Genomic DNA, 10,490 nt, shown 5'->3' on the forward strand with positions numbered 1-10,490 from the left:
AGATGTGGGAAGTGATATTATTATACCGCTCTCTAAAAATGGGCATCATTTTGTCTCTTTTATTCATCAAAAGTGGATTTATGATACCAGAAGAAACTAATACTTCATCAACAATATAGTAATGAAGAAAATCTTCTCCCTGTACTAACAGAGTGTGAACCTGTCGAGACATTTACCATTCCAGGAGGCTAACATCTTGGTGTCCAGATGTGGGCGTGGCCGACTGGTCCTCACTTCTGCCATCTTGGCTCTGGCAGCAGCCAGGAGCTCGTTCACCTTCTCGACACTGATGCCAAAGCGAGCAGACGTCAACTCCACGGAATAACGCACGATCAGCACATTCTGACCTTCCAGCTCCCCGTGGGGATCCTGGCAACGCCGAGCAGAGGAGAAGAGAGGGCGTTCAACAGTGATGAACTCATAATGACTGCAGCAGCTGCCATGTTAATGCCTCAATCGACCCCCTTTAACTCCTTCAAATGCAGTGTGAACTAAAGAGATCAAGCTTTATTTCTTATGTTCATGCACTTTCATGTAAAGACGTTTCTCTTTCTCTTTCATCTGATAATGCAATAACATATCTTTCCATCCATCCATCCACCTTTTCATTTTTTAATCCAGGCAAGGTTTACAGAGGCTACATGTGGGTTAGAGATAATATATCAAATAAAAATGAAAAGTACCTGTTCAGCAGCGACGTTGCCCTGCTCTTTGACCCCATAGTGGTGCATGAAGATGTCTGCCTGAGTGACAGGTTCACTGGCGCCTTCCACCATGTCTGGCAGCAGCTCCCGAACCTCTGAGGCTGTCCAGACACAGAAAGCCCCCTCGCGCTTTTTTGTCCCCCCCGAGGATGGGACGGAGTCTGCATCCTCAGCACTGTAGAAGCCCCCGGACTAATAAAGCAAGCAGCCAGGAATGAAGGAGGGGGAAGGAGAGCGGAAGCTGATATTTAATGGCGAGTGGCAGAAAGATTGAGAAGAAAAGGCCCTTGGACAGAGGCCATTTCTGAATCACCATGTGTTGACAAGTAACTACAGATCTGCTCTGTTGGATCTCTAGGATTTCTCCATTATAATAACTTAATTTCAAAAATGTAATACATTAAGACTTTTACAACTGAAGGCAAAGAAATAAAAAAAATGCAGAAAGGTTTTCTTTATTTAGACTAACACAAATCTGGATGCTTGAAAAAAAGATAAATAAATATATTATGCGTTTAAGACTTCTACTCCCAGGTCTGTAATGGGCACAGCCTGTTGAAAAATAAATTAGAAATACTGGCATGCAGTTGTATGCCTCCTCCAACTAGTTTCATTCTACAAATATTTGTTTTCATCATCATATGAGGGCACCGTGACCTATGGCTCTTTAGAGTCTTAAATGCAGCTTTTCTAAATTGGAAGATATTCCCTTAAGGCAGACATGAGATATCATGATGAATAGGGCAACAACATGCTTTGTGGGGCCGCAAAGACCTTGACCTCCGACCTTAGAAAACCCAAATCTAATCAAGTAACCTGTGAGTCTCAGTGAACATTTGTGCTGAATTTGAAAGGATTCTTTGGAGATATTCTTAAAATAACGACCGGTCAAATAAACCCACAAACGTACATAGTTTGGGGGGAGAAGCTGAAGAAAGAGGCCAGGAACTTTACTCAATCACTGCGATCTCCTTATCTGGAGCAACAATCATATAATTGTGAAATTGAAATTGGCAAAACTTACTGCACTGAATTAAACATCACCTTTCAAGGTCTACCTCCTGAACCGTATACACTACAGTATTTATGTAAACCCTGAGGGAGAGCTGTAGTGGTAGTTATTTAAAGTACTGAAATATTTCAACAGTTGTGATGAAAACTGGCAGAAGGATCCGAGCTGCCTTAGCACAACGAAAGCATGGGAGTCTACAGTAAATTACCGTTGCTGCAATAATTCATTATTGCATAATTACATAATAAATCTTAGGGCATATAATGATTACAAGGAGTGCAGTTTTAATTGTGTGCCGCGTTCCCTGTTATCGACTCATTAATCAAAAGGGAAAAAGGGGTTGACCCTCAGAGGAGGGCAAGAGTTGAAGAGGCTATTAGTCAATGTGGGTCCCACAACTTCCCCTGGAGGATGTATCAACAAGGTGCACGCACACAAACAAACACACACAACACGCACAGTTGTTATTACTTCCTGATGGGATTTACAGCTGATGTTTGTGTTTTGTTGGCAGCGGAAATACAGTGTCACAGGAAGCCGGTTTATATTCCTCTATTTTTAATTGCTTTCCTTTGCCAACATGCATTCCTACGCACTGCATTAACCCTATCCCACATCCTAACACCAAACAGAACCTAACCTGACTTCCGTTCTGTGTCTTCTTAACCCATTGAGACACGGTGTTACATGTGCATGTATACAGCTTTAGGACCAGGTACGATGTTCCCAGGCTTCTCCCTCTGAGCCAGATGTGTTTTATATGATGTCATTTTTTTCAAACCGTAAGACATCATGATTCACTGAAATACTCACAGGAAATTAGAAAACGATTATGGAAAATGCAGATGCCCGTGGCCTAGGGGGATAGAGCGGGTGCTCTGCAACAAGAAGGTTGCTGGTTCGAATCCCACTCTTTCCCATCTGCATGCCTAAGTGTCCTTGGCAAGATACTGAACCCCTAAATGGCCCCTCATAAATGTTGAGTGTACTAAAAATGTAAGTCGCTTTGGACAAAAGCGTCAGCTAAATGACATGTAATGTAATGTAAAAATCTGTTGCCCTAACCCAGCAAAAGAGTTTTAAAGGTAGTGTTTCAGACAATGGCTGATGATCTCAGCGACAGGAGCAATATTACAGCAGTGTTTCATTGATGAAAACAATGATGAGTTGTTGGAGTTTGCTGAGATTCACATCAAAAGTTAAAAGTTTAAGCGACCTAATGTTTTTAATTTTATTTCTCCATGTGCTTCAGGCTGAGAGATACTGATTTTTGTAAACGTGGGCAATTCTTGCAACTCTTCAGAAAACCCTTTAAAGGTTTAAGGTGGTTGTTTTTTATTCCACACTTTAGGTATGAATGGGTTAAAGCTTGCTTTGGATTGCACTATTTCCATTGCCTCTGTGCCTTAGTAAGGACACATGAGCCCTGGAAGATCATTAAGACAACATCAGCACACACAAAGAAAGCGGTAACAAGGCAGGAGATGATTCACCTTGTCGCTCAGGTCCCTAGAGACGTAGAGCAGTATGTCCTGAGCCACATCTGCAAAGAGCTGCTCGCCTGATACCTGAAACACCAGAAATACACAAGCACACACCTGCTTAGAGTCACAATTCAACCTTAAAGATAGCAACACATGATTTATGTCCAGGATCTTACCTGCAGCGTTCAACAAGAGTGCTGACAAGGTTTCTACAGCCTCATTTAACACAAGAGAATGTGTGGGTCTGTATTGGGGTTTAATTCCTAATTAGATTTTAGCATCTCAGTCTATATCCACGGTGAAAAACAGGCCAGCCCGTCCTACACTCGCTGAAAAACTAAAAACAACGAACATTCTGATGACTCTGTTTGTTGTTGCATCCTAATTCACCGCTGCCCGGTGCAGTGGGAGGTCATTATAATTTAATCTATTTACTGTCTTGTTTTAAATGTGTTTTTCTTTGGATACTGGTTGAATGAAAAGAAAAGATCAACAACTACCCAAATGTGCTGTTTGTGTGCAACAGCAACTTCACTGTGATTATGAGGGGACCGGAATGTTTGCCAAGATCGCTCATCAATGGTTTTTGCTGACTGGGTAATATGATGATAAATTACTAGGATAAAAGAGATACGGAATGATGGCGGAATAATTGCCCTGTCAGATAGGCAATGAACACACACACAGCACACACACACACACACACACACAACACACACACACACACACACACACACCTGGGAGGCAGTTATGTAGGCTACAGCCAGCTGAGCTTGGTCGTACAACATCTTTTCGAAGTGCGGAACATGCCAGGAGGAATCAGTGGAGTAACGATGAAAACCCTGAGAGAGAGGGACATAGAGAGAGCATTGAAGGGGATCCAGTATATACCTTCTATTAGGTGCACAGTTGAACTGGAGATAACCTTCTCCATTGTCATGCAACATAAGCAAATCTAACCTGAAATGAAAAGGAATGAAGACTAAAGTTTGTGTTCATGGTAATAGAAAGACTTATACAGTTCATATGTTGGTTTCTGTCACTGTGTCTGTAAATGAAGTAACTTGTGCTGCAAGAAATAATTACTCTAGATTATCAATAATATTGAGTAGTGTGACGGTCGTTTTCTTTATTACTCGATCCATCAAATGGTCAATAAAATGTCAGAAAACAGTGACAAATTTACATCATAACTTCTCAAAGCCCAAAACATTGCTCTAAGACTTTATTGTTTTATCTGGTTGACATCCATCTGAAACACATGACGGAGTACAGTGGAAACTTCTCACACTGGAGAACCCGGAACCAGAGACCATTTGACTTTTCTAATGCTTATAGTTGATCGATGTAAAAGTTGCAGTTCATCTTCTGTTTACTGATAAATCAACTTATAGTGAGAGTCACTGTAGAACAAAATGAGTGAAACATAGACTGTAAATAAAGATTGACAAAAGGACAGCATCCGAAAAGTGAAGCCAAATCTATCTCCATCTCCCCCTGGTGGCTGGCTGCAATAACAGTCACAAACCCTGCCTCCTTCATGTTAGTGGATGGGACATGGATCAAATTAAAAAGTCAAGCACAATTTTTCTTAAATTGTGTCATTTTTAGAATGACTCATCAGATTGATGGCTATTCACGTGATCATTTTCTGATATGTTTGGTTTGAATTCCTTATTTGGTGCTTTAGAAATCGGATGAAACATATTGTTTGACATCTGAGTCTGACTCGCGACTGCTCACGTGTGTGTATCAGCGTGATTCTGGCATTAAATGTGAAACATGGCTGCGCTTTTATATAGGATATTTCTGCATATGTGGAGGAAGTGGAGATGCTTTGTCTTTCTTTATATACAAATCGATGGTGTGAACCTGTGCCACGTGGTCGTGGATGCCTCCCAGCGCCATCATGCGGAGCGTGTGCAACGCCATCTGAAGAGCCTCAATCCCCTCTGAAGTGGAGCGATTCACAGACCAGTAACTCATGAGGAACATCAGATTCACTACGGAGTTAGAAAGAGAGATGGCAAAAGAGTGAGGTAAGGGCGGGAAGAAGTAAGCAGTGTGAACATTAAGGGTTTTTCACGTCTACCTGGTTTCGGGAACTTGGGAGCGTCTCTGAAGCCTCCGTACTCCTCCTCGTAAGAATGGGCCAACTGCTGGAAGCCGCGGTTAGCGGCATCTGGGGCCAGAGGTGGACTTTCCCCGGGGTTCGCAGCCACGGCGGTGCCTTTCTTTAGAGCTTCAAGGATCCTCTCCCCGCTGGACTCCAAAGCAGGACGGTTATTCAGCCACTGAGGAACATAAGTCATACGTACCAAATGTTAAGATAACAGAGAGCAGGCCCGAGGCTGAGAACTATTTAAGCACTGTAACTAGAAAAATAAATAACACCGACACGGAGGACGTCATTAACATGAACACGCTTTAAGATGATGATTTGGATTTGTTCACTTTGTCCTCCTCTGCTCAAGCAATGCCCCCTCTAGCCCACTGTTATTACTTACATCTACATAATTAAATGTCATAATAACAACAATAATAAGTGTTGCTTTAAGGAACAGCTTGACATTTGGGGAAATATGCCCATTTATTTTTTGTCAAGGGGGAGATGAAAAGATCGATAACGCTGTCATTTCCACCCATTAAATATGAAGCCAGGACACGGCTAGCCTAAATCAGTATTTAGGTTAAAAGCAATGGGAAGCTACTCACCTTACTCTGTACAAAGGTGAAAAGAAAATCTGCAAACCAGTACCTCTTATTAATGTAATTAATCTCCGATCATTCACCTGAACCTTGAAGGGATGTAACAATCATCAATGTTACCCCCTTATATGCACATAACAGCAGTGCTATTACACTCCTGGTACATGACCAGGAGAGGAGAGGAGAGGAGAGGAGAGGAGAGGAGAGGAGAGGAGAGGAGAGGAGAGGAGAGGAGAGGAGAGGAGAGGAAAGACAGCGATAGAGAGACAGCGATAGAAAGACAGAGACCGAGTCGTTTACATGACCTCAGGGTAAAATCTGGAGAATTGGCTACAGAGTTTAGCCCCAGTCTGCCTTTCAATCATGCACAATGCAGCGGGAGATCACTGCACAGACTCAACAAATCCTCGGCATTAATCAGGCGAGAAGTGGAGCAGCCGGGTGCAGCAGACAGAGGCAGGACATCACTTTCTTGACATCTTCGTCAGTGTCTTTTACATGTGTGTCACCGCTTTTTCACCGGGATATAAACTAGCTATTCTAAATTGGAAGATATTTCACAAACACACACATACACACACCTGTTTACCTGTTCCATTATTCTGGAGAGGACTGTCTTGAATCCAGGTCGTCTCCCATGGTCTCTAGGAGGAAAGTAGGTGCCTCCGATGAAAGGCTTAAGATCAGGGGTCAGCCAAACGCTCATGGGCCATCCTCCACCTCCACTTGTTGCCTATAGACGTCAGCAACCAAAAGACATTAGCTTAAAAAACAGATAAGAGAGATCTGCGGGAGACAACAACTGTGCACACACCTGAACAAAGGTCATGTAGACCTTGTCCACATCAGGTCTCTCTTCTCGGTCCAGTTTGATGCAGACAAAGTTGTCGCTGAGCATTCTTCCAATTTCCTCATCCTCGAATGACTCCCTCTCCATGACATGGCACCAGTGGCACGTGGAGTAGCCCACTGTAGGTCAGGGAGGAACAGAGATCCACAGGAAATAAGACATGTCATCTCATATCAAAGCTTTGTCTAGGTATGAAGCATTGGGACATTTTGAATGAAGTCACCCAAGAAATGAAATAAGGCACCCAAGCGTGGAATGCCAGACTGACATTTTGACCCTGATTTTATTATGAATGGAACCATGGGCATGTAGATGTGACCAGTTATGACTGGTGCGAGTATACAACTCTCAGCGGACATGGCACAAGGAATGTAAGGTCAATCCTTTTGTACTGGGTGTAGGAGCAGCTTCCTACCGGATAAAAAAATAGGTTTGTCCTCATTCCTGGCTTTGTCGAAAGCATCTTGTCCCCATGGATACCTAAAACAAATATCACATCAGTCTGTGTAATATCAGCTGTCAGGATATATATGTTTATACACGTGTGTATAGTTTAGTCACTCACCAGTCGACAGGGTTGTGCGCATGTTGAAGGAGGTAGGGGGACTTCTCCTTGGCTAACCTGTTGGTGTGTCTGTGAGGAGTGGAGGATGGACCTTCACCCCCTGATGCCATGCTCATGGAGACAGACGGACTGGACACACACACATATGATCTGATTAGAAAACTGTGTTGATAATAGAGTACACACTGGACCAGGTATCAGACAGAGCAGGGAACTAAAGCAACACCAGAATTGATTAAATTCATTAAATTAGTGATTTTATTTGTTCTGTTGTGAATGAACAATTCTTATGGAAATATTTTTTGATAATGATCCTTACCCGTGCTGCTCTTGTGTCTTTCCTTTACATCAACAGTCTCTATTCAGATGTAGATGCCTACCAATATAGATAATTTTTTTGGCTGGTGCCTATACCGATATTAGAAAGTAATAAACTTTCAAGTTCAACATATAAATATATATGTCCAGAAATTGGCAATTATCCCTAGGATGCTGACAAATATGCTTGAAGCTTGATATTTTACAATTTAACCATCATTTATCATAAGTAAAACTGCAAAGAAAAGGAAAAAACACAAATTCAACCTAATATATAGATAAAAAATGTAATATAAACACTGATAAAACAAGTCTATGAAGGGCTATTATCTGTTCAAATTATTAGAACTGATATATTGGTCACGCTCTTCTAATTAGGGAATACAAAAATCCCTCATAGCTTTATTAGATACCACAGGTTTATTTTTACCTTCATGTTGTTTTTATTTGTTTGTTTATTAGCAGGATGACATAAAAACTACTCAACCAATTTCCATGAGAGTTTGTGGAAGGATGGAGAACGACCCACACAGAATTTGCTCTACTTCAGCATTTTTCCTCCACCTCATTTTTTTTGATGGAAAGAAAAAGTCAAGTTCAGGGGGATCGATAATTAAAAGTGTGTGAAATTTGGTGCAGATGTAAGTAAAAAGCTGGATCTAGTGAATTAAATCTGGTTTCATAATGGGATTGTTGCTCGGATCGATATTCTAGTTATTTAACTGTAATCCTCATTAAATGTGGGTCAGAGACCACTGAATGGGGAAGTGATCTATGACCTTTGAACCCCAGTGTCATAAGTGCACAAACATGTCCCAGCAGGAAAAGCCCAGATGTTGTCATGTGTATGCACAGTGTTATTATTACAGCTGTTTTTTCCTGCTTTGAAAAATCTTAAATCTGCCGTTTAAAATTAGCAGTTTTATTCCCAAATCACCAAGCAACAGATACTGAAAAGGGAAACGTGTATTTACAGTGTCATTGTCTAATCCAAACTAATCTTTATTGACAGTGTTCAGCCTAGCCTGCGTTATGTTGCTTTAAGTAGCATTAACAGTATTAACCCGTGTCCCGATGAGCTGATCATGAAGATGCTGCTTCTCGAGCTCCTGTCACTGCAGCTCTGAGCCTATCACAGAACTCCGTTTGAATATCAGCTCATTTCAAGTGGCGTTGCTACTCAGCACACATTTAAGCTCCAGAAATTATGGCTGGACACGTTTTTACGAAGATCAGTCCTTTCATTGAAATTCGGCTTAATCGATGTTATCAATAGACGCATATCCAGCTCATTTTTTACACGTCAACCACAGGGAGTTAACGCCATTTCAACGTTAGCAGGTGCAACGTGCTGAGCAAACTAGCTACAACATACAGGAGGTTATTGAGCATGAGGGATGTTTGGCAGCTTATGTCGCTTATACCGAATTATTGCTTGAGGCATGTAGATCCGTGTTGAACGTCTTTGTTCGCAGAAGGATGCGCAGTGGCCATGTTTAAGGGTCGGGACGTTTGAAATGATTTATTGTAATGGGACTTCCGCTTGACTCGTCCCCAGCCTTCACAACTGCACTGCACGTGTTAGCTTGTTTACTCTTCTCACGCTTACTTAGCATTAGCACCAGCCGCTGCTTTACCTGAGGTAGCGGGCCGGCTGAGGATGGAGCAGCGGGGACCCGTCACCTGCTGGTGGGAGGGGAGTGAGTCTGAAGCCCCTCGCGTTGCCCCCGGAGCTCTGCTACTGCAGTAAAGTGAGCCGTCATCTGAGAAGCCAGCCGCCACCGGATTTTTTTTGCGCGTCTACTTGTGGCTTTACGGTAAAATAGCTTGGTTGGCTGAAACGGCCTAAAAGTACTACAATTACAACTTTATTTTTATTTTTTTTATTTTTCAAACCTTCATGGCGTATCTGCTCATGTAACTTATCATGTATTTTTACTGCAAATTAAAGGGCAAGTCTTTAAAAAATCAACAATGTGAACATAATGTAACTATATTTGGATGCTGATTAAAAATATTCCTTGAGAGGTTATAAGCTACTTTAAGTGGATTCCTGTTCATGGTGTCTCTGACTATGCTGACATATATTTTTGTGTACTTTTACTGCAGAATTACTGAGAAAATTAAAGGGCAAATCTGTGAAAGTGGCCCAATGGATTCATAATGTTGCCATATTTGGAAGCATATTAAACAAATTCATCGAGAGGTTATAAGCTATTTCAAGTCGATTCCTGTTCATGGTGTCTCTGACTATGCTGACATATATTTTTGTGTACTTTTACTGCAGAATTACTGAGAAAATCAAAGGGCAAATCTGTGAAAGTGGCCCAATGCATTCCTAATGTGACCATATTTGGAAGCTTATTAAAAATATTCATTGAGAGGTTATAAGCTATTTCAAGTGGATTCCTGTTCATGCTGTCTCTGACTATGCTGACGTATAGTTTTGTGTACTTTTACTGCAGAATTACTGAGAAAATTAAAGGGCAAATCTGTGAAAGTGGCCCAATGGATTCATAATGTTGCCATATTTGGAAGCTTATTAAAAATATTCCTTGAGAGGTTATAAGCTACTTTAAGTGGATTCCTGTTCATGGTGTCTCTGACTATGCTGACATATATTTTTGTGTACTTTTACTGCAGAATTACTGAGAAAATTAAAGGGCAAATCTGTGAAAGTGGCCCAATGGATTCATAATGTTGCCATATTTGGAAGCTTATTAAAAATATTCCTTGAGAGGTTATAAGCTACTTTGAGTGGATTCCTGTTCATGCTGTCTCTGACTATGCTGACATATATTTTTGTGTACTTTTACTGCAGAATTACTGAGAAAATTAAAGGGCAAAT

At 41.4% G+C, this 10,490-nt stretch overlaps 1 protein-coding gene across 1 annotated transcript in view; it reads right to left on the reverse strand.

The window, feature by feature from the left end:
* Nucleotides 1-9,398, reverse strand: part of spata20 (spermatogenesis associated 20) — a 42,594-nt gene extending 33,196 nt beyond the window's left edge. Inside the window, exons 1-11 of the mRNA XM_062378489.1 lie at nt 9,280-9,398; nt 7,325-7,453; nt 7,175-7,239; nt 6,724-6,878; nt 6,499-6,642; nt 5,293-5,494; nt 5,073-5,203; nt 3,938-4,042; nt 3,210-3,284; nt 684-896; nt 177-369 (exon numbers count right to left, since the gene is read on the reverse strand). Coding sequence (XP_062234473.1) covers nt 177-369; nt 684-896; nt 3,210-3,284; nt 3,938-4,042; nt 5,073-5,203; nt 5,293-5,494; nt 6,499-6,642; nt 6,724-6,878; nt 7,175-7,239; nt 7,325-7,440 — 1,399 coding nt within the window. The 5' untranslated portion in view covers nt 7,441-7,453; nt 9,280-9,398. The remainder of the gene's footprint in view (nt 1-176; nt 370-683; nt 897-3,209; nt 3,285-3,937; nt 4,043-5,072; nt 5,204-5,292; nt 5,495-6,498; nt 6,643-6,723; nt 6,879-7,174; nt 7,240-7,324; nt 7,454-9,279) is intronic.
* Nucleotides 9,399-10,490: the final 1,092 nt, after the last annotated feature.

The sequence above is a fragment of the Platichthys flesus genome, chromosome 20, assembly GCF_949316205.1.
Source record: "Platichthys flesus chromosome 20, fPlaFle2.1, whole genome shotgun sequence".
Classification (NCBI taxonomy): domain Eukaryota; kingdom Metazoa; phylum Chordata; class Actinopteri; order Pleuronectiformes; family Pleuronectidae; genus Platichthys; species Platichthys flesus.